This window comes from Carcharhinus amblyrhynchos, chromosome 20 (assembly GCF_965287045.1).
Source record: "Carcharhinus amblyrhynchos chromosome 20, sCarAmb.v2.hapA, whole genome shotgun sequence".
NCBI lineage: Eukaryota > Metazoa > Chordata > Chondrichthyes > Carcharhiniformes > Carcharhinidae > Carcharhinus > Carcharhinus amblyrhynchos.
The window spans coordinates 28,797,759-28,822,936 of record NC_137343.1 but is presented as its reverse complement, the minus strand read 5'-3'; the positions used below and the strand labels follow the sequence as shown (position 1 = coordinate 28,822,936).

The 25,178-nt window shown below is 40.8% G+C and overlaps 1 protein-coding gene across 1 annotated transcript in view; it reads left to right on the top strand.

Moving 5' to 3' along the window:
- Nucleotides 1-24,002, top strand: part of vps37ba (VPS37B subunit of ESCRT-I a) — a 43,198-nt gene extending 19,196 nt beyond the window's left edge. Inside the window, exons 3-4 of the mRNA XM_080208352.1 lie at nt 18,310-18,392; nt 22,000-24,002. Of these exons, the coding sequence (XP_080064478.1) occupies nt 18,310-18,392; nt 22,000-22,494 (578 nt within the window). The 3' untranslated portion in view covers nt 22,495-24,002. The remainder of the gene's footprint in view (nt 1-18,309; nt 18,393-21,999) is intronic.
- The last annotated feature ends 1,176 nt before the right edge of the window (nt 24,003-25,178 follow it).

The window sequence follows — 25,178 nt, the reverse complement described above, 5'->3', positions numbered from 1 at the left end:
GATTTCTGTGAGCTAATTTGTCTGAGACCCTGCTTCCTCAATCCCAATCTGACCAAGCTGCTGACTACCAAACTTCCCTACCTGGGCTTATGGTAGCTCATGTTGTTCACAATTCCCACACCTTGGGTACAATTTTTTTTCCACTACACCCACTAACTACCACCAATCTCCAATCACCATTGCTTCTTCAAAGCCCACGTGCAAGCCCATCTCCCAAATTAGGGTTCACCTCTCAATTTCTGTTTGGATTCCTCCAATATGGTTTCTGGCCTGTAATTGCCCCTATCTGTGTCATTAATGGCAGTCTTGATGACAGCAATAAACTATCCCTTCTCATCATCCTCTACCTATCTGCAGCTCTTGCCTCACTTGGCCACTCTATCCTGCTCCAATGTTTCTTTTTTTGTCATTGGCTGAGAGAGCTGCTGTTGCTTGGTTCCATTATTGACTATTGAATTGTCATCACAGCACTACCTCCACAACTAAAGAGCACAACAACTAGAAGTAGGCTATTTGGCCCCTTGAGCCACTGCACCGTTTAAGATTGTGATTAATTTGATTGTAGCTCATCTCCACTTTCCTGTCCATCCACCATAATCCTTGACTCCCTACTCCTGCGCTATTCGTAGAATCCCTTCAGTACAGGAGGCCATTTGGCCCATTGAGTCTACACCAATCACGACCCAGGATCTATCCCTTTTACCATGCTAATCCCCCTGACACAATGGGGGCAATTTACCATGGCCAATGAACCTAACCTGCGCTTCATTGGACTGTGGGAGGAACCTGACACATCACGGAAACCCACAGACGTGGGGAGAAAATACAAACTCCACATGGCCACCTGAGGCCAGAATTGAACCTGGGTCCCTGGCTCTGTGAGGCAGCAATGCTAACCATTCTGCCACCTCAGGTGCCCACAAGGATCTAACCTTGGACCTCCCTGTACATACTATTTACCTCTGTGCAATATTATTTGAAAACCCAACATCAGGTTGCAGATGTATTTTGCTGTATTCTCAATCTGATTCCCTTCCCTGCATGATTTGTCTCTGCTTGTCAGACAGCAGGAATTGATTGAGCAGAAATTTTCTACAAAGCATACAGTAAATCTTCACAAAGTTGTGATGTGTTCCTGAAAATTCCAACTTAAATGAAGAATAGGCTCTCATGGGAATGGATGTTAAAGCTATAGTTGGGTTCTGTAAAACCTTCCTTTAAAAATAACATAGTTCAGAACTTGGCTATTGCTGAAAAAAGAAACATGGTGTTAAAGCTTTTTGTCTTGTTTATCAGATTCTCAAGACTATCAAATCTAAGGAAATAATTTATACTGCATGCAAAGAGGTGTTGATTGGTTGGCAAGAGGACTGGCAGCAGTATTGCCACGGAGAATGTACCTTACCTGGCACTATCACACCGGCACTGAAATTCATTTACCACGTTATTCGTTTGTGTGATAGGCAGGAAATCTTTTTGGCTTGCTGTCAGCAACCTGTTAGTGGAAAAAGCATCCATATTGCGAGTGCATTGTAGCAGCATGTAACGGCTAACTTTACCTGTAGCTCAGTTTTTCAGTGCCAGCTATGTAAGCTGTACTTCACAATTGGGGAGGATCATTTCAAACAGGCCCTTCTGACTGTTTGCAACAGGCAAAGTACTGAGCATACTCAGTACTTTGCCTGTTGCAAACAGTCAGAAGGGCCTGTTTGAAATGATCCTCCCCAGTTGTGAAGTACAGCTTACATAGCTGGCCTTGCAAAACTCAGAAAATAATGCCTAATGTTGGACGTGATTCTACAATTGGATGAACGTTTCCTAAATATTCCTGGTTGTGCTAAGAATTACATTGTGCCAGAGTGATAATCTGAAAATGGTTGTCAAAGTGTGGCTCATTTACGTGCACTAGAAGTTACCTATGTTCACACATAAAGCCTTGTCTTTTGCAAACAGAGCAGGTCCACGCATTATCCTGTTTTGACTAAACAGAAACTTGGTATCAGCCATTCCCTGGTACACTCCCCCACAGCTATGCCTTGATGGGAGTCAATCTTCTGATTTGAATTTAAATGAAATAACTTTTATAATAAAGCTTAAAAATATAAAATCCAAATGTAGCTTTCCACTAGCTCTTGCTTGCTGTGGATCCTGCTTCCCAGCCCTCTCCGTGCCTGTTCCTCCTGGTTGTGGCAGATCCTCCCTTTACCTAACTTCCATTAAGGCCTCTTCCTTTCCCAGTCCCCAGGTTATGGATGGTTCCATCCCACCCACCTTCTGGCTGAACCTTCTTTGACTCATCCCTTCACTGCTTCTCTCTGCTGGGCCTGTGCTTTTGTTGATGATCCTGATCTGATCAAAAGCTGGATCTTCACTGTTGTAGAAGCGCAGAGTGTTGAAGCAGGAAGGAGCTGCTATAATTCACGATATTTGTTTTAAATGCTCCTGTCATGAGGGCTTTGGCTAAGAGCAACAGGTAGGAGCATTTAAAACAAAAATGGGCTGTAGCAGTGCTAGCCTGACACTTTTGCACTATCCAGATTCTTTCTTCCACAACGTCAAAGCTCCGGCTTTTGATCGGATCTGAATTTTTAATGGGAACGCAGATCCATGAGTGTGAGTCAGGGATTGGGAGGTTTGGCCGGAGGGTAAGTCCAGGTGAGGCTACAACCTGTGGAGCGGGTTAGGGGAGAGGTCACTCCAACATGGCATCAAATAAGTCTTGCCGGAAATAATAAAACAAATTTCGCTATGCTCGATGAGCTTAAAAGCCCCATTAACAAACATAAGAACATAACCTTAAAGTGAAGCTGCATTAAACAGGACAACATTAAACAAAGACTTAACTAAAGCTGTCTTTTGTTTTTGCTACAAGCTCTATTCCTGACAACGTTTGCATTCTTGATAGTTTGAATTTGAACCAGATCTAGTAACTTTCTTGCATTTTATCCCAAGATGACCTTCTGACCACACGTTCACTCCATCATCAAGATGTCTATTCTCATCTCTACTACATTGTCCCAATCAACCGTACCCCAACTCATTTGCTGCTGACATCCTTGCATGTCTTTCATTACTTCAAGGTTCTGTGTTTCCATAGATACAGCTGTTGGGGCTCAAGCAATATGGGAGGAAGGGGGGGAATCAGAATATTGAATTCAATCGTCAGCCATGATCAAGATGAATGGTGGAGCAGGCTCAAAGTGCCAGATAGCCTACTCCAGCTTGTAGTTTATGGTTCATGACTTTGATACTCTCCTGGCTGAGTGCCCACTTCCACCCTACATTGCCACTTGCATACCCAAAACTCTGCTTTCCATATTTAATTTGCTCCAGATCTCTCTGACCCATTATGCCTGTGCTTACTAACCAACATGTCTGCAGGTCAGACAATTTCTCAATTTTGAAATCCCTCCATTTGCCTTGCCACTCCCAATCTCTAATGTCACACTTGCAAGTGTTTGAGATTTGCATTCCTTTAATTCTGGCCTCTTGAGCATCTGATTTTAGTTCCTGCACCATTAACAGCTATGCTTTCAACTGCCTTGGCCCTAAGCTTGGAATTCTCTCTAAACCCACTACTCCAATATCTCTTTTCCTCTTTAAAAATGTTCCTGGAAACCAACATCTTTGACCAAACTTTTGGTCATCTGCTGAATACCTCCTACTGTGGATCAGTGTCAGAGAGCGTTTATTAATATCTTGTTAAGCATCTTTGGCATTTGCCAAGTTAAAGGCAATATCAAAATACTTCAACTTTTTCAAAAGGCAGTCATATCATTAATTTAAAAATTTTAAATTGCTTTAGTGTAGAGCCCTTTTGCATTTAAGATGGTTCGATCTCTGTACATTACACTGAGCTGCCAGTAAATTGTTTAATTGATTGCAAGATCAAAAGGTGCAACAAAGTGCCCAAGCTGTTCTACTACAGCTGCTAGCTCGCATTGAAACTGACTCCTCGAATCATTTCAATGCATTTTCAACCATTATGTAATAGAGGAGGACACTGTAAACAAGCATATAAATCACAGCATTGCATGAAACTTGGTGATGCATGGTAGTAGTCTCCATAATGGTGCTTAAATAAGACTATTATTCAGCAGTGAACGGGCATTTGTGGTCCTTCGCTATTCAAATGTGCTTAATTAATGTCTGCTTCATTGCTGCAGTTTTACAGGCTCTGCTGTTGTTTCCGTGAATATGTTATGTTTTTGTAGAGTATCTTGAGATATTTTTCCATTCCACTTGTGGTCTGTTTTGAAATCTCATGCTAAGCAGCTTGCTAGTTAAAGAAGGTTTTGGCGGCTTGGCAGTGGATCTGTCCTGTTGAATTTAGCAGAGACAGCACACAATGGTTTGGTTGAACTAGACTCAAATTGGTCCCTGCTCTGAATTTTGACCTAATTTTTCACAAACTATTGGACTATTGAGAGCTTCTAATATTGCAGGCAGTAGTTAACTACAGTGTCATGGGGATTTGTCATTCGCTATTGAGTGTTTTGTACAAGGAAAACATTCTAAACAATGCAGAGTATATTTATTACAGAATAGCCAGAATTTATAGTACTCTTATTGTCCTTGCGTAGAAAGAAAAATCATGCAATGGCCAGATTTCTGGAATTTAAAATCGATTGTTTTTGTGCACAACGTTTATGTAAATACTTAAACGTAACCCATTGTAACACCTTAGCTAGTTAAGGCAATGGAGGTATGATAGGGAGACCAGGAAAGCTTTAATTTCCCATGTATATTGATTTTTGCCAAGCGTACGGTAGCCACAATAGATGATGATGTACTTGGGCTGAAATCAGTCAAAGCTCCTGCTCACATTAACTTATTAATCTTGGCCATCTTGAAAACAAAATGCTGGGCATAAGAGCATCAACACTGGAACGTTGGCTCTTTTTCCTCTCTTCACAGATGGTACCTGATCTGCATATTTCCAGTATTTTGTTTATTTTGTAAATTTTGTTTTGTAGCATCAGTTGTTTGTCCCGTTGAATGAAAATCTAATTGGTTTCCATTCGTTTGAGGTTTCTGGATGGTATTGCTGCACACCAAAACCATAAGATGTAGGAGCAGAATTAGGCCACTCGGCCCATCAAAGTCTAGCTAATTTGCTCACCTAGCTTCTGGTGAACAAATTAATCTTGGCCATGATGCCATCTGCATTCAAGTAGCCACCTACTCCCCAAACAGTGTAACCAGGTCACTACTTGGGCAGCAGCTGGCTGCAGGAACTTAACTCAGTTACAAGTCACTGTCAGGTACCAGAGGAATTTGGCTGAAAAAAACCAGGGTAGTGTAATGGGTCCTGGAATATTTATATTTTGTTATCAGAAGTTTGTTTATTAAATTAACTTCTGTTGTGGTCAAAGGGAAAATTAAGAATTTTTAATGATGGAGCAGTTTTGAATAACCAACTGATTATTAGTTTGTGATCTTTTACATTATCACAACAGTTATTGGAGTTTGTTTGCTGTGCTGATGAGAAATAGCATCGGACTATGGTTAAATCTCTCTTTTCACATCTTGATTCAGTTAGTTGTTTGGGTTCTGTGGCAGAAAGCCACTAGAAGATTGCCTGCGGGTAACAAGTAGTGAAGTTTGGAGAAAGAATGGCAAAGTTGATTGCACTTTTTTTCTAGTGTCCTAGTCTATTTTTCTAGGATCGTAATTGTGTAAGGCATCTGAATAACCATGGTAATTAGGGCCAATGAAAAAGATTAATTGAATTTTTTTTAAGACTTGAGCAAAACAGTATAGATGCCGGAAATCTGCAATGAAAACAAAATGCTAGGCATAAAAGCATCAATACTGGAACATTAACTATTTCCTCTCTCCACAGATGCTACCTAATCTGCACATTCCTAGCATTTTGTTTATTTTGTAAAATTTTGATTTGTAGTATCAGTTCTTTGTCCCACTGAATGAAAACCTAATTGGTTTCCGTTCATTTGAGGTTTCTGGATGGTATTACTGAATAGCTTCTGGTGAGCAAAGAGAAACGTTCAACTCACAGCCCTGTGTTGGTATTTTGAATCTGTTAAACAGTGACTGGCAGTGGCCCAAAATGACAGCGCATCAGTGATCAAAAACATGTGGCTTGGGAAATCTAAACCAGCAGTAATCAGTTTTTGAACAATCAAATAACAAAATTCTCAGATTTCCCAAGTGTTTAGCATTTGGTATGGAAAATGTATATTTTAACCCGCTGTTAGTCTAATTATCTCTTTGGCAGTGTTTAAAAAAAAAATCCCCTCAAAGAAAAACAATTATTAATTCATCTTGCCGCCCCCATTGGTTAAAGCTCACAAAGTGTGGAGCCAGAGAAGTTAGTTGCCAATCTCTGCTGAGTTAGCTGAGCTCAATCATAGGCTGAGTGGAATTTCCATTGTGACTGAAAATCCTGTGACCTCTTTCACTGCAAGAGCAAAGGTGCTTTTTTGTTTAAAAAAAAACGATGTGCAGATTATGTGGCTTCTAAACCAATTAAACGGATAGGAGTCAAGAAAGATCCCAGGTTTAACCTTCAGTCTGTCATAGTTAGAGCCACTATGATTGCTTTCAACACCCTTGAGCTGAAGAAGAGGAGATTAATCAGGAACCTTTTGTTTCGGATAACCATGATGTAACCCATGCTGGAATTGTGCAAACGTGACTAGGTTCTCTTCTGAAGCCCTATGCCATGGAATATCCTGAACCCTGTCAAGATAGACGCATGATTAATGGCCACTTTGGCAGGTTGGCGCTGTGGAGCGATCAATACTGCACCCCAATGTGTAAGAAACAAGAAATAGTGCTAGAATCTATTGTGAGCCATAAGAATGTTTTCTTGCTCAAAATAAAGGGACAGGTGAGTCTGAAAGATCAGAGAGAAGTGTTAGAAGTGACAGTATTTTTAAAGGGGGCCAGTGAGCCTTGGAGAGAAAATTTAGGTATGATTTTAAAGGGTTAGATGAGATGCATCTCAAAGGGGTGGGAATGTGGAATTCGAAGCACAGACCAACCAAAGAAGTGTTGGTTAGGTGGATTGACCAATCTAAATTGTCTCTTAGTGCCCCTCTTAGTCCCCTAACCTCTTAGGTTAGGGGAATTAGGGTAAATACGTGGATACGGAGCAAGGTGGGCCTGAATAAGTTGGAGAATTGGTACAGACTTGAAGCGCTGAATGGCCTCCTTTTTGCACTAGGGATTTTTATCTTATTGCATAGTGGAGCAGGCTCAATGGGCTGAAGTGCTGCCTCCTGCTCCTAATTTGCATGCTCTCAAAGTTATTTAGAGTGGTATGCATGCAATTTTTAATAAAATGTAATCAATAATGCTTGAAGTTCATCATTATCACTATCACATTAACAAAGGCCGCAACATCTTATGGCTGTGTAAAATTGTTTTGCTGGCTGCACAAATGAAGATTGCAGCATTTGAGTTGTTGATCCCTGGCTATTTTTGAAGTAACATCTGCTACCTAAAGTCTGGTATGGAGCATTGTAGAGATTCATCTGTGCTCTTGAAACATCTTGAGAATGAATGTGTAGGTGAAAGCAGAAATTTGATTTCTGGGAAGAGAGATGTAAACGAGAGAATTTTTTAAAAAATGTAACCAAAATTAGACATGGTCCGTTTGGAATGAGGAAAGAACTGGCGGGAAGGAACAAACTGAAGGAAAAATTGAGGAAATTATTTTGAGTACACTTTGCTTGCACTAGTTGATCTGTTAGAATTCTTTAAGGAGATAACACACAGGTTAGACAAAGGAGAGCCAGTGGATGTTATCTACTTGAATTTCCAGAAGACCATTAACAAGGTGCTGAGTAAGGTAAGAGTCCATGGTCTTTGCGGCAAGGTACTAGCATGGATAGAAGATTGGCTGACTGGCAGAGAGCGGGGATGAAAAGGTCCTTTTCGGGATGGCAGCTGGTGACTGGTGGTATTCTGCAGGGGTCTGTGTTGAGACCACAACTTTTCACTTTGTATATCAATGATGTAGATGAAGGAACTGAGGGTATCGTGGCTAACTTTGCAGATTAAGGTGGGGTGGCTGCAGGATTTGGGACAGGTTAGTAGAGTGGGCAAAGAAATGACAGATGGAATGCAGTGTGGGAAAGTGAGAGATTTTACACTTTGGATGAATAGAGATGTTGACTATTTTCTAAATGAGAGAATTCAGAAATCGGAAGCGCATGGTGACTTGGCGTTCTAGCTCAGGATTCACTTGAGGTTAACTTGCAGGTTGAGTTGGTAGTTAGGAAGACAAATGCATTCATTTCAAGAGGACTAAAATACAAAAGCAGCAATGTATTGCTGAGGCTTTATACGGCTCTGCTCAGACCACATTTGGAGTATTGTGAGCAATTTTGGAACTCCATGTGTTGGTCCCGGAGAGCCTCCAGAGGAGGTTCACGAGAACCTCCAGACTCAAGCTTGCTGTATAAGGAGCTTTTGAGGATTCTGGGTCTATATGCAATAGAATTTAGAAGGATGGAAGAGGATCTCATTGAAACCTACGGAATACTGAAAGGCCTGGACAGAGTGGATTTTGGGAAGATGTTTTCATTAGTAGGTGAGATTAGGATCCAAGGGCACAGCCTCAGAGTAAAGGAGTGACCCTTTAGATGAGGAATTTCTTCAGTCAGAGGGTGGTGAATCTATGGAACTCATTGCCACAGTAAGCTTGGGACGTCAGGTCATTCTGTATATTTAAGACTGAGATAGATGGATCCTTGATAAGGGGATCATAGGTTACGGGGAAAAGGCAAGGGAATGGGGTTGAGAAACATATCACCGGCCCAATTTTGATCAGTTGGGCCAGTGGGCTGATGAATGGCAGATGGAGTTTAATTTAGACAAATGTGAGGTGATGCATTTTGGTAGAATAAACCAGGATAGGACTTATTTAGTTAATAGCGCATTGGGGAGAGTTACAGAACAAAGATCTAGGGGTACATATTCATAGCTCCTTAAGTGGAGTCACAGCTGGACAGAGTGGCGAAGAAGACATTCTGCAAGCTTGGTCAGAACATTGAATACAGGAATTGGGACGTCTTGTTGAAGTTGTACAAGACATTGGTAAGGCCACACTTGGAATACCGTATGCAGTTCTAATCACCCTATTATAGAAAGGATATTATGAAACTAAACAGAGCGCAGAGTGGGCGGCACGGTAGCACAGTGGTTAGCACTGCTGCTTCACAGCTCCAGGGTCCTGGGTTTGATTCCCGGCTCGGGTCACTGTCTGTGTGGAGTTTGCACGTTGTCCTCGTGTCTGCGTGGGTTTCCTCTGGGTACTCTGGTTTCCTCCCACAGTCCAAAGATGTGTGGGTTAGGTTGATTGGCATGCTAAGAAATTGCCCCTTAGTGTCCAGGGATGTGTGGGTTAGAGGGATTAATGGGTATAATATGTAGGGATATGGGCGTAGGGCCTGGGTGGGATTGTGTTCGGTGCAGACTCAATGGGCCGAAGGGCCTCCTTCTGCACTGTAGGATTCTGTGAAAAGATTTACTAGGATGCTACCGGGACTTGAAAGTTTGAGTTGTAAGGAGGTGCTGGATAGACTCAAACATTTTTCTCTGGAGCGTAGGAGGCTGAGGAGTTATCTTTTAGAGGTCTATAAAATAATAAGGGGCATAGATAAGGTAGATAGTCATATCTTTTCCTGAAGTCTAAAACTAGAGGGCGTAGGTTTAAGGTGAGAGGGGAGAGACACAAATGTGTCAGAGAGGCAAGTTTTTCTGACAGAAGCTGGTGAGTGTCTGGAACAAGCTGCCAGAGGTGGTAGAGGCGGATACAATTTTGTTTTTTAAAAAAAAATTTAAATAGTTACGTGGATAAAATGGGTATGGAGGGATATGGGCCAAACACGGGCAATTGGGATTAGTTTAGGGGTTTAAAAAAAATGGCAGCATGGAAAAGTTGGGTGGAAGGGCTGTAAACCTCCATGACTATGATATCAGCTATCATTGAATGGCAGAGCAGACCTGATGGGCTGAATGGCCTTATTCTGCTCCTATATCTTACCTGGCGATGATCTTTGCGTCGTTGATGGTGTTGGGAGAGGTTCCGGAGGATTGGAGGATTGCGGATGTGGTTCCTATTTTTGAGAAAGGGAACAGGGATAGCCTGGGAAATTACCGACCGGTGAGTCTGACCTCAGTGGTTGGTAAGTAGCTGGAGAGGATACTGAGGGACAGGATTTATGAATATTTAGAGAAGTTTAGTATGATCAAAAGTAGTCAGCACGGCTTTGTCAAGGGCAGGTCATGCCTTACCAGTCTAGTTGAGTTCTTTGAAAATGTGACCAAACGCATTGATGAAGGAAGAGCGGTGGATGTAGTTTATATGGATTTCAGCAAGGCGTTTGATAAGGTCCCCCATGCAAGACTTTGAGAAAGTGAGAGGGCATGGGATCCAAGGGGCTATTGCGTTATTGATCCAGAACTGGCTTGCCTGCAGAAGGCAGAGTGTGGTTGTGGATGGATCTTTTTCTGCATGGAGGTTGGTCACCAGTGGAGTGCCCCAGGGATCTGTTCTAGGACCCTTGCTGTTTGTCGTTTTCATAAATGACCTGGATGAGGAAGTGGAGGGATGGGTTGGTAAGTTTGCCGATGACGCAAAGGTTGGTGCTGTTGTGGATACTTTGGAGGGATGTCAGAAGTTGCAGCGAGACATAGGATGCAAGACTGGGCGGAGAAGTGGCAGATAGACTTCAACGCAGTTAAATGTGTAGTGGTCCATTTTGGCAGGTCCAGTGGGATGAAGGAGTATAACATCAAGGGTAAGACTCTTAGCAGTGTAGAGGATCCGAAGGACCTTGGGGTCGGGGTCCAGGTCCATAGGACTCTTAAATTGGCCTCGCAGGTGGAGGATGTGGTCAAGGCGGCGTATGGTGTACTAGCCCTCATTAATCGAGGGATTGCATTTAGGAGTCGGGAGATAATGCTGCAACTTTATAAGGCCCTTGTCAGACCCCACTTGGAGTACTGTGTGCAGTGCTGGTTGCCTCACTACAAGAAGAATGTGGAAGCTATTGAAAGGGTGCAGAGGAGATTTACAAGGATGTTGCCTGGATTGGGTGGCATGCCTTGAGGATAGGTTGAGGGAGCTAGGTCTTTTCTCCCTGGAGAGATGAAGGATGAGAGGCGACCTAACAGATCTGTAAGATGTTAAGAGGTATAGATAGGGTGGATGCTCGGAGGCTACTTCCCAGGGCTGAAATGGTTGCTACGAGAGGATGCAGGTGCTGGGGAGTAGATACAGAGGAGATGTCGGGTAAGTTTTTCACTGAGGGTGGTGAGTGAGTGGAATCGGCTGCCGTCGGTGGTGATGGAGGCGAACTCGTTGGGGTCTCAAGAGACTACTGGATGAGTACATGGGATTTAATGGGATTGAGGGTTATAGATAGGCCTGGTAGGTAGGGATATGATTGGTGCAATTTGTGGGCCGAAGGGCCTGTTTGTGCTGTAGTGTTCTATGTTCTAATGAATTGTTTTAAAATTTTGGGGAATATCCAGAGACCATAGTCCCAAATCATAGAGATAAAGATCACCAAGACCACTACATTTGATATAGGGACGTTAAAATAAAAGCAAAAAGAGGATTCCTGCTGAGTCTTCCCAGCATTTCCTGTTTTGATACAGGAACAATATTAATTAGTTGTGGTAGCCCACAGCACTAATTAGTACTGATGAACAACTCCTGGAATATTGCACATGTGAATCTGCTTCCTACCATTTACCTGACACAGGTTATTGCTGCTAATGTGTAGAGATTGTGAATCAATCTGTTAGTTTATTAACAGCTAATTCAATGAGTGCTTCATCGAATCTGTCAAAGGCCCCTTAACTTGCCATAACTAAATGTACTTTGGTTTACGGTTTAATTAAATAGCCCTAGATTAGTAGAATCAGCTGAAGAAATACAAGTTTGAAAGATAAAGTTGCACCTTTGCAATGTTTGTGAACCCATTCAGTGAGGTAATAAGTGTTTTGCATTGAGCCTGCTTGTTTTTTTTTCAAATAAACAACGTGGAAAGTATTTTTCCACCTGTTTGCTCCAGATTTCCATTTGCCACCATTTGTTGAAAGGTGCATAATCTGCTTCCAGCGATGGCTGTGCCATCCCACCAACCACCATCCCTTGGCATCATGCTGGTATCTGTTATCTCTCCTCTCTTTTGCATAAGCAAAATTGGAAATTCTTTGAGGAAACATTGGCATGGGCCCACTCCATACAAATATTTTTATAGTTTGATGTTCCAACATGTGCAGATTGTGAAAACTTTTTCTTTTGAGTTCCAAGTTGACTGCACATTCCAATACATGTGATAGAAAGGTATTTCCCAGCGTTTGTCAGTTATCATTTCATTTAGTTTCCAACTATGGAGATCAGGCTGAGGCAAATGTGTATAGTGTGTCGCAGTTAGATTAAACTTGTGCTGACCGGGAGAAAAAAATCCATTGATGTAATTATTACTGTAACTTCATGCTAAACAGTTAAGAATTATTTTATCTGTTCACTTATTGGACCCTCAACTAGCTACACAATTTACAACAATAAAAATTGAAGCTACAAGTTCAGTAAAACAAATGCCACTCTTGAAGCATGTGACTTTCATTTTTGTGATTATGGTTTTAAAATCATAGAATCCCTACAGTGCAGAAGGAGGCCATTTGGCCCATCGAGTCTGCACTGACCACAATCCTCCCCCAGGCTGTATTCCCACATATTTACCCTGCTAATCCCCTGACACCAGGGTCAATTTATCATGGCCAATCCACCTAACCCGTACATCTTTGTACTATGAGAGGAAACTGCAACACCCGGAGGAAACCCATGCAGACACAGGCAGAATGTGAAAACTCCACACGTACAGTGACTCCAAGCCAGGAATCGAACCCAGGCCCCTGGCGCTGTAAGACAGCAGTGCTAACCACTGTGTTACCGTGCCACCCAAATCATTGGAATCAAAATTAGAAATCCAACACAATTATGGCTGAGATCACAAGAAAACACCCACTTTTTAAAATCATGTTGTTTCCAGCAATAATTTGATGAAAATAGTTTGAATTCTGAATAACTTGATTCATTGTTCTGTCTATTTGAGCTGTATTTTCTTTAAGTCTCATCACTTTTGTATCTATTTGTTTCAAGGTCGTACTGCATTCCATTGTGAAATTATTCTATTTAGTACCAATTTTGTGTGTAGTGTCATGGGAGGTTGACCAGTGCAAGCAGAATTTGCACAAGATAGTATTTAAACCAAGGTTTCAACACACAATTTTTGTAATCTAAACTGAAAGGATATTAAAGCCATAGAAAAGAGCACCTAGTCTTGACTCATCACAGTGCTAAGAATAAGAAACTATATTGTGGTTTATGAGAAACAGGCATTGCTTCAATTGGAACTGAGAAAACCATGCAAGTGCTTTGTAGAGCTTTTTAACATTTATTCAGGGATTTGATGGGGTAAATAATGCAAGACTTGTATAGAAGCTCACAGTATGCTTAAAAAAAACTAATCAGTCAGTATCAGTGCTGGCTCTTTGTTAGAGCAATTCAAAATTAATCCCACTTATTTCCTGTGACTAGGATTTTTAATGCCAAAGTATGAGTAATGTAAAATTATTTCTGGTAGCACAGTGTCTTTGTGTGGACTTGTTAGGCTTGAAGTGCTTTGACCCAGGTAGTTTGAATGTGACACCGTTGCTTCCTTTCAGAGAAAGGTGAATCATCCCCGTAAAGCCAAAGGCTGTACAGGACAATGGAAGTAAGTGAACCAGTGGGATTAATTTTGGATTACTCTAACAAAGAGCCAGTACTGATATTGGCTGATTAGTTTCTTTTATAGCATGCTGTGAGCTTCTATATTTCAGCAGTACTCTTGTGTTACTGGCTCTGCTGAGGAAATTGAGAAACTAGAGTCCTAATTAATAAGCAGAACCTCAAAGGTACCAATCTCTCATCATTTTGAACAATATGCAAATTAGCATTGAGTCAAACAGTTCAGGAAATGGAAGACATGATGAGATCAGAGATAAGGGATAGAAGATACTGTTGGGAGAAATTTCTAGCTCCTTAACAGTAGCTGTACTGCTTACCAGAGTATTAATCGAGGTATCAGAGAAGCTGGTAACAAGGATAATGCGATATTATGTGAGTCTTTAATTTTCATTTAGATTGGGTAAATCAAATTGACAAAACATTTAGAGGGCAAGTTAACAATGTATTTGTAACAGCTTTTCAGAACAATATGCCGTGAAAGGAAACAGGGACCAGGCTATTTTAGATTCTGTATCGTGTTAATGAGCCTATTGATTCATAAGAGATCTGCTGGTGGGGAATGATATGTTAGCATTTTACACGTAGCTCAAGAATTTTCCCACTTAATTCTAAAACCATTATCCAGATCGTAAACTTAAATAACACAAGTTGCATTGATACGAGGGACAACATTGGCTAAGGTAGATTGGAAAATAGGATTGAAACGCATGACGATAGACAAGGAATGGTGAATATTTAAAGCAGTCTTTCACAATTTACTAGAAATATACGTTCAGTTGCAAAATAAATTCTCCAAAGAGAAAGTAATCAATGTTGCTAGCTAAAGAGATTATAGATGTTGTTAGCTTAAATGGGCTTGATGTTGCCAAGAGTAGTTGTAAGCTTGATGATTGGGATAGTTTGGAAGCCAGCAACAAATGATCGAAAGATCAATAAAAGATGGACAAAAGTGGCAAGAAGCCAGTGACTCCCACATCCAGTGCAACGAATGGAAAAAAACACCAAGCTTCAAGTATGTTAAAAGGAAGAGTAGCAGAAATAAGTGTTGGGGGGGTGGGGAAGTGTGATTTTTTTTTTTCCCAGCAAGCTGTGCTGCTCAGCGAACTGGAAGACTCATGCAGAGGCTGTGGCAACCAGCGGGATGCCAGTTACACAAACTTGGCGCTGAGCTGTATAAATTATGCTAATGACCGTTGTAATATCATTAGCGAACCTGGGACTGAAGCCCCCCTCCCCCCTCCACCTGCTGGAGTGAAGGGGTCATGGAGGCCCCTCAGGAAGTCTGAGATAAGGGAGGGTACCCCTGGGCATTGCAAGCTTGCCAGAGATAGCCTGGCACTGCCCAATGAGCACTCTTTGCACTCAAGCTTGGTGACACAGGGAGGGAGGCCAGCAATTGGGGCTGGACATTGGGGTGGGGGGGGGGCAGGGTGGTGTTGGGCTTGGCCCGGGTATGTGTTGCAAGGTAATGGATTTGGGCAGTGATCGGGAAACCAGCAGTGCGGGGCTACTGCACATGCACCGATCTACGCTATGACAGATTAATACACGCACAATGGCCTGCTCAGCGCTGTGTTGTCGGCCTCTCCAGTGGGAATAGGCTTCGGCCACTGATTTTTACTGAGATTCATGCTCGTGCACTCTGCAATGCAGCGAGTGTGGGAGATTCATTTTGAAAATGCCACTGAAAAAAGAACAGGATTTGCTTCAGTTTTTTACACTAATTTGACACTTAAAATTCTTTTGGGAGAATCCCACCCATTGTTAATAAAGAAAAAATATGAGAGGAATGAATAGAAAAACAGACAATTCCCAACAGCCTGATAGCCTACACAAGATGGTTCTAAAGTTCCCTAGATTTTGAAATGGTTCCACTCAAAGGAGGTAGGGGAGAGGGGAATTGTCATGAGGAAAACTAGGACCCACAGCCCAGTTATTCTGACATCCATCACTGGGAAATTGCTGGAATTGTGTTATTAGGGAAATGGTATATGTAGCATATGATTCGGTGGAGTTGCAACCATATAACTAGGTAAAGTTGACATGGTCTAAGAGAAGAAAATAATGTTTGGCAGACCTGTTTCTTTAAGTAGATTTGTTGCAGTGTAGATGAAGGAAACTAATGGATGTAGTGTTTTTGGATTTTCAAAAGGCTCAGGCCATATCAAATGCTGTTACACAAATTAAGGGCACATAGGGTTGGGGTAATACATTTGCAGAATAGAAAGGAAAGAAAAGAGAGCAAGGAAGAAATGGTTCATTTTCAGTTTGAGAAACTGTTGGATGCTGCAAAGATCAATGCTTGAACTTTGACTATTTACAATCTATAATGGATTGGATGAAGAGATTGAAGTTTGTTAACGATGCAAAGCTAGATAGGAAAGTAAGCCGTGGTGGTGACAGTCTGCAAGAGGACATAGAGCAACTGAGTGGGCAAGAAGGTGGCAGATCAAGTAAAGTGAGGAAATATTAAGTTAGTTTTTAGTTCTTCCTATAAAGTATGGTGAGAAACTATTATTCTGAGGGATTTGGGTGTCTTTGCACCTGAAACACAACACTAACATGCAACTACAGCAGCCAGTTGAGAAGGCAAATGGTATGTTGGCATTTATTGCAAGGGAGTTGGATTACAAGAGTAAAGAAATCTTGTTGCGATTGTGCAGCATTTTGGTGAATTGATGCCTGGAGTAATTTGGGTGGTATTGGCATGAGGCAGGGGAGTGGGCCTGGGTAAGATGCTCTTTCAGAGTTGGCGCAGACTCGGTGGGCCAAATGCCCACCTTCTGCACTGTAAAGACTCTCTGATTCATACCTAATGAAAGAATTACTCGCTGTTAAGGACAGGGATTGTTGGAGGGAGGGGAGGAAAATCAGTCCAAATAGTATTTTTTTTCTGTGCTCTCACCACCTGCCCATAAACTGAAAGGTGCTATGAGTCTATATTTTCATGAATAAGCAGTGGCATATTTGTGTCAATTTTTACTAAACGACTGCAAATTTGAGATGGGATTACTTCAGAAAGTTGATTTATTGCGTGTATTCAAACAAAAAAACAAGGGTCTGCAATTTCCCCCTCCACACTCTGACAGTAAGGAGGGGGTTAGAGAAAAAAAATTTGGTTCATGCAAGTCTAGAATCAAAACCCAATAAGGGATATTTCCACTGAGTTTGGCAGGCGGAAAACCAGTGTTGTAAAAATTTGTTTTTCTGCTAGTGTTGCCATCACAAGATGAAATGAGCACGCCAAAATGATTCCATTTTATAGACATTGGTACTGAACTTCCAGCAGAGTTTTAAATTAGATAGGGCCAGCTGCCAATCAGAGTTGCAATCTACCAGTCTGCTGTTTAACAAGCCACGTCCCTCACCAAGGATATTTATCCACTGTCTGGAAATTGGCTTGGTCTTCATGGCTGCCAATGTCTCTGCCATTATGGATTGCAGAGAAATCTTTAAAAGGCTATTGTCTCTGTGTACTCATCAACTCTGCTGACAAGCCTGGTTTATCAAATGCAAAAATCCCTTTGAAGTTGGACTGCGTGAACCCCAGGTGGTCTGATAGAAGCTCCTTAGACATACTTTTGTTCTGGATACTCTCAGATAACCCAGCAGGTCAGTCAATGTTAATGGTCTTCATTCAGCCAAAAGGTCCAGTTTAAAATGAAGAAATTACAAGGACAGACTTTTATAAAAGTATAGTGTTAGTTCTATTCTGTCAGCTTTAAAGCTGATGCAGCAAAGAATTGCTAGATTAATTCCTGGGATGCAGGTGTTTCCCTTTGAGAAAAAATTGAGTGGAAATGGGTCTGTACGCTTTCATAGAAGAATGAGCAGTGATCTTAATGAAACAGTAAGAAGTTTCACAACACCAGGTTAAAGTCCACCACTTTGCTATTTGATCAGGTGAATCAACAGTTAACCTGTTGGACTTTAACCTGGAGTTGAGACTTCTTATTGTACCCATCCCAGTCCAATGCATGTTGCAATTATGTGGGATGCAGTCCACTGCATCGCCACATCATTGAAACATGCCACATTCTGAGGCTCCTTCCCCTTGCTGGAACATTTAGAATTAGGTGTATAGTCACAGGGCACAGTGTCTGTTTAGGATTGGCATAAGGAGAAACTTCTTCACTGAGTTGTGTATCTTTGGAATTTTCTACCCCAAAAGGCTGTGGATGCTCAGTTGTTGAATGTTTTTGAGGCCAAGATCAATTCATTCCTGGACACAACAGAATTGAGGGATAGGGCTGGAAAGTAGCATTGAGGTTGGAGGTCAGCCTTGGTCCTTTCAAATGGCAGAGAAGACTTGAGGCCCTCCTGTTTCCTTGTAACACCATATTGTGTTCTGCCAAGGCAGTTTAATTTCAATATCTTATTGAATTAATCTTGTTTTAAATTATTGCAGAAGTCGATTTGTGGCATTGCTTTAAATGAAAATGAAATTGTTTTAATCTGCTTATCAAAATATAAAATACAGCTGTTCCTGAAAAAAGCTGACATTAAAACTATTCTTGTTCTTCTCTCCACAGATAGCCAAATGAATGGTTCTTCTCTAGACATACTCCTTGCACTACTACAAACAGAAGGAGCAAAGATTGAAGAGGAGACGGAGGTAAATGGCTCATGATTCAAACTTTTAATTGTAAAATTAAGGTGTTTGTGTAGTGAGTAATTGCACCACAAAGTTATATCACTGATGGACATGGGAATATTGAGGAAGTCCAAAGATGAATCGTTCTTTACTAATTTAATTAAGCCTGGTAGTTAGATGTCCCTAGGCTAGGGAGGTAGTTTGATGTCCCTAGGCTAGGGAGGAGGAACTTATTCACTCTGGCTTGCCACTCCAGTCTGGTGGATACAAGTGGATAAAAGCAAATTACTGCAGATGCTGAAATCTGAAGCAAAAACAGAAAAGGCTGAAAAATCTCAACAGGTCTGACAGCATCTGTGAGAATTGAGCCAACATTTCGAGTCTGGATGACCCTTCGTCAGAGCTCTGTTAAGAGCCGAAGTGGAAGTATGTGAAATGTTGCACAGTAGGATCGGGTTAACCTGTGATTCTCACCTTCACATCATCTGACATTTCATCCATTGCTTATTCTTTGAGTAGAAACTACATCAAAGAAATAGGATACTGCTAACTAAAGCTGAAACTAGTTTGTCCAGAATTTTTTGTTTTCACACAAGTGGAATATTTGCTCATTTGTTTTCAAATCATGATCAGCTTTGTTTTGATTTTATTCTAGTTTCTATCCTCAATGTTAAGCCTTTCTGAAGGTGGTGGCAACCTGTTGCAGAGTACATACAGACATTGTCACAAGTGATCTTGCTAGTTTCATTGCAGTGACTGAGAAATTAGAAGATTTCACAAGCAGAAAGGAAGCTTCTTGTAAGGACACTGTTTTGCATTAGGGCATGAGAAAACTGTCTTCAAAGCAAATTCTAATCCTCTACTTAAAACTTTTCACATACAAATAAAAGGGCCAGATGTTCCATTTCCCAAGGGGTCATACCCCAGAAGATGCATTCGGGGTTCCCAGGTGAGTCCTGCCCAGGAAAATTCAATTTCTGTGAAATTACTCTACACCTGGAGCCCTGCAAAATGAAATCAAAGACTTTGGTCCTGATTCTATTAGCAGATGTTATCAAGTAGGATTAAAACCACTTCTGACTGTTGGGTAATTATGGTACTTACTACCCCCATCCATAACCTTACACTAAGATAAAAGCAAATTACGGCGAATGCTGGAACCTGAAACAGAATCATCATTAGATGATGAAGTCACCCAGACACTCTCTCCACAGATGCTGTCAGACCTGCTGAGATTTTCCAGCATTTTCAGTTTTTGATTCACTCCCCTTGCGTACTTGCCTTCTCTCCTGTCAAAGTGGCTGTGACTTCAAACTTGGACTTACAGCAGCTAATTTTTCTTTTGCTAAAATGTTCATAAAATATACAAAATGTCTGATGTTACAAAACACTTCAAATGTTATAAAGTGCAATGATATTCATATTTTCTCCAGAGACCAAGGTGCACTCTGAGGTACTTCTCAGTTGCGAGCATTACAAATATTTCAATATTTTCATTGGAGTATAATTCTTTTCAAACTATATACGTCAGTCATGTTGCACTCTGCGGTGCTTCAATACAGTTATGTACTACAGGATTAAGCACACGAGAACTTTTGCACCGTTTCCAGGCTCTTGGTCTACATTAGCTGAAAGGCTACAGACCGTGGCCTTTCCCCATTTGCGTTTAGGCAGTGGCAGCCCCAAACCTGAGTGCATCCCTCAGCACGTGGTCCTGAACCTTGGAATGTGCCAGTCTGCAACACTCAGGAACAGCTTGTAGAACACAGAGCTGTGCGCCACAGACCTGCTCATGACATATCTGGGTAAATACTGCTGCATCTCTCTCCAGACTGTCTTTGCAAGAAAGCCAACTTGCATTTGAATGCCAGACAATTTTTCAATTTTGGCATAAATATGAGAAAGGGATGCTTTGCTCCAGGAGTAATTCCAGAGAAATTAAGGATCTTTTATAGGAAAACAAACTTTATTTAATTACACAGTTTAAATATAACTCAAAAAATGAAGCATCTTGATTATTAACAGTTGAGCAATATTTAAAATCTAAAAGGAAGCAACTTTATTTCCCAGCTTATGAGTGTTCCTGTTCCAAATAAGCAATGTTCCTCTTACAGACTTAAATGCCACTTTAAATAGCACCCAGAAATGTACTTGCTGTGGGGTGTGTAGACCATCTTGAAGCTTTCAAAGAGAAAGAGTTTCAGAGCAGCTTGCAGTAGCCTCTGACTTCCAATAATTCCAACTCTACAAAAACTTCTGTTACAGATCCAGATCTGCCCATAAACCACCATCAAATGACCCTGTCAATGTCTCTGATCAGAAATCCTAAGAGAACTTAAGTAACCAAAAGTCCATTAAAATAAGCACTTGCAAGGTTGAAATGAGTAATTAGCCTGCTGTCCCAATATCTGAGCTGCATTCCTGCCAAACATATCAAATACCTGTAGAAGAAAGCTGAATTTTAAACATTGCCCTTAAACGTTCCACTTAAACATGAAAAATCTATATAAGATATATATCTATCAATTGCACTGCAATCATCATGAGGCACATTCACAAGGAGGTGTGCAAGTGTACACCCCCCACGCCCCCCAAAACCCCAACCACTTCAAGGGCAGCATGTGGTAATACACAGACTTTGGGGTGTGCATGACGGTTATGAAAAGGAATGCTCTTCTCACCATCAGCCAGACTAATTCTTGGTGCTTGGTTGAAAGTTCTGGTAATGAGGTGTTCTGCAAATGACTTTGTCTGATCAGGAAACCATCTGATTTGATCTACCATCTCCTTTTCCCTCTGGGCCTTGAGGATGTTCCATGCAGACCACTGATGGACAATCAGTCCAACTACTTGGAGCTTTCCACGACAATGTGGTCAGACCCATCCTTCACAACACTGGGGACAGATAGAATCTCGGTACATAAGGACACTTGGTGTTTGCGTACTGAGGATCTGCACACAGCTTGATGCAGCCACAAACAAAGGTGGCCATCAGGATGAGTTGGGTGCAGTTCTTCCCCCACCCTCCCTCTTATCCAGGGATTTGTACATGGTGTCCCTTAAGACATGATCCATCTTTGGATTACAGCAGTTAGTTACCTAAAGGAGGAGCATGGCATCACTTCCCCTACCAATTCTGAACTGCCCCAGAGGCCGCCTCGAGCAGCTGCACTCTACATTTCTCAGGAGGACTGAGTTGGAAGTCTAGCCGAGAAACATGCAGTTTTAGACGCGGGTAAGTAAATAGGAGTGAAGTGGCAATTCAGTGGCGATTGCTGTCCCTCAGAAGTTCTGGACCACTGGCTTTAGTTGTCAGACAAATGATCTGCATATGAGCTGAAGTAACCAATGCAAGCATGATTTAAAACAAGGCTTTGACAGCCTATTAATATCTGCACTAACCAGTTGTTAGGACTCTCATATTTGATATACATTTTTCAGTGCTAAATTGGTGGCTCCAATATACTTTAAACCTAGTGGCAAAATCTTTATGAAAATGATCTTTCCACATATATAATTTTTTAAAATATGAGAATCACTAATATAAAATGTTGTATTTTTCTTGGTTGTTTAATACAAAAAGCAGCAATTGAACAAACTCTTTGGTGGCTTTAATCTCAATTTTCAGATCATGGCTCAGGAGTTTCTGGACGGTGAGGTACCCTTGGACGTTTTCATTGAACAATATCAGAATAAAAGGAAACTTGCTCATCAGCGGCGGGTGAAAATTGAAAAGCTGCAAGAGATTGTCTTGAAAGGACCCAGGCTGACTCAGGCAAGGCCAACACAGCTACAGAAGCAACCTGAGCCAATACAAACAAATCAGAATTCCAATTTAACGGAATCCAACACTCCCACTGTTGTGCCTCGGAGGGTTCCACCGCCCCCACCTACTCAAACGGGAGCCACCCCCACTCCATTTACAAGTGCGGCCTTGGGAGCCGAATCAGTACCTCCTTATCCGATTGCTGCTTTCCCTCCTATCCCACCAAGATCAGGAAATGTTGCTCCAATTTCCACATCTCAGTTAGGTTATCCACTACAGTACAGGCCACCTTGTCCGCCACCAGTTGCTCAGAAAGCTGGACAGCGTCCTCCTCAACCAGGTTTCATTTTGCAATAATCTTAAGAAGTGTGGTCCATTTTACTCTTAGGTGCTTTTAAATTCTGCTGAAATATTCAATGTATGATGAAAGCGTGTGTGATCTATATTTCTTCGAGGGGGAATTACTGCATTTGTTAGGAGACCACACATTAGAAATTTCCTCCTACGTGGCATTTTTTCTTAAGAATTTCAGAAAATTGTGTATAGCAGCAAAGTTCTATTTTGTGTGAACACTTTTGGATAAGATGTTTGAAGATGTAATGGGGCCTTTTACCCTAATCTTTCAATTTTATAACTCTTTGAATCCATTGCACTTTTTCAATAGACTTTTAAGTGGAAATTCAACTAATGGAAAAAACCTGCAAAAATTGTTTTAAAAATGCTGGTACAAGAAGTTCATTGAAATTTGAGAATAGTCTGGTAGCACAGTTGATAGAAATTTATTTGCTGATTTACATTTAGAACCAAGTTGACTTGTTGAAAAAAGACGGTGATTGGTATAAACACAGTGTAACACTGGCAGAAAGGGTAGGGTGATGTTTGTTTGAATGTCGAAGGCTCTATAAAGATTGCACCTGGTGTGATTGCATGTGGGTATAATTTTCTTAAACTTTCTGCTGAACTTTACTGTGTTTTTGAAGGGGAGAGCTTCGTTGTATTTCACTTATTTCAACTTCAATAGTGTAGATTGATTGAATCTTAGCTACCTTTCACTTGAATGTTATTCTGAAGTTCCAGCTTTAAAATTAGTTGTGATCAGTCAAACAGGTTTGGCCAAAAAAAGCTGCAATGTTCAGTTGTCTTGCTGAAATGTAAAAACCACTTTAAAACTCTACAAATCTTATGGCTACAAAATTATCTTTCATTTTGCCACTCTTGACATAACGTTCATTAAAAACTTGGTAGAAATTCGTCTTGGGCGCTAGTGTATAAAGGGAGGCAAGTCCTCAAGAGCCGATTGCATGCCTTGCTTTTGGAGTCAGTGAATCTGAATATCAGGCAACAGCTATTGATGTATTACCACCGAAGACTAATTTCTACCATTTTAAAAAAAAGTTATATTCTACAACTGATTTCCCTCCTCAGTTCTTCAATTGAGAGATGCTGGAGCTGGATTCTATTTCGTTAACTATTATCTGACAACGAAATGGCTTTAAAATTATGGAAATGTATAGAGTAAATTAAAGTCATAGGAAAGGGTGTTAGATAACCCTGTTTCACCAGATATTAGAAAAATTCGGATTTTTCTTTAAATGAGTGAGCCATGTTGCACATTTTTATCCAGTGTATCTGATCATAGCATGTTGAGCAGTTCCATTCAGGACTGGAGTCAGATGGGCTACTTCATTTATTTGCAAACTCCTGGCTCAAGGTATCATATATGGATGAATATTGAATCTAGAACATATGTTTGTTATGTGCCTTAGCAATATTCGTTATAAGGGACTGTGGGAAATGTTTTACTTTGTAAGATTGTGATGCTTATGTGGGCAGCACATAACCTTTCATAAAATGTATGTTTTTGGGGGGAGGGGCGGGTGGGGAAGCAGAGAGGGAGAGTTGCAGGTAATCAGATTGTGACTAAGCTGGTAGTGTGCAGTTCGTTGAAATAGAGTTAAATGACTAATCTCCTAACGTTGATATTAAAATTGAGCAAATTAGTTTGTGTTAAGATAACTCCATGTGTGCTAAAAGAAAATGTACTGTTGAGTGGCTGACAGTCCAATGTCTTAACTGTTTTATGATTCTGAGATTGCATGTTGAGTTGCAAAAACTGACATATTTTGTCATTTAAAGCTCAAGTCAAGTGACATAGCAACATTTTTAATCTAACAATGGAGCAAATTGTTTGAATGTGGTTTGTAGGACATCTTGTTCAAATTGCTTAAATTGGCTTGAAAGATTAACTATGTCTGCTATAGATTTTTCATTCAATAGCGGAAAACTTTTTTATAATAGCTGATAACTACGTGCCTACGATAGGAAAAACTCAACACTTCAATTTCAGATGTTTTTTAAAAAGTAAAATATTTGACAATACACTTTTTTGTGAAGTTTATAGTTCAGAACTGCTGTTACTAATGATTGTTGTAGTGGTGAGCTACAGAAAGTTACCTCAATATTTTAATCATATTCTATTAATAAAATCCAATGTACTATATCCATTTTCTTATGGCTCTTGCTTCAATTCTTTAATGTTATCAGTAAAACAGTCGTGAATTAAGTTTGACCTCCCTGTCAGCACTTAATTCAAAGGTCAACTTGGCAAGTGAGTAAAGATCAACAGCTTGCCACCTGCTTCTTTGGGTGGAAATGGATGTTCAGTCCTGGATTTTGCATACAAAATTTGGTGGTTTTTTACAATTATTTTTGATAAGCTTGCCTTTATTGTTTGTGAGAATGGTGTGAAGTACAGAAATAGGAATTGTCAAATATCATTGCTAAGTGCTCAGATTCCATCTACTGGTCTATTAAGTGCTTTAATTTTTATTTAACCAGCCATGTTTGAAGATCTAATAACTAATTCCCATTTTTGCCTTATTTAATGCCTTAACATCTTACTCTCCGGTTATATAATCCTTGCAGAATCAAAAATGGGGATATACGATATGCAATAGCAATAATTCAAGTTTATTGTAATTTGTAAATATTTACCCTTCTTTTGACTAAAGGTTGCATCAACTTGATTAAATTGATCTATG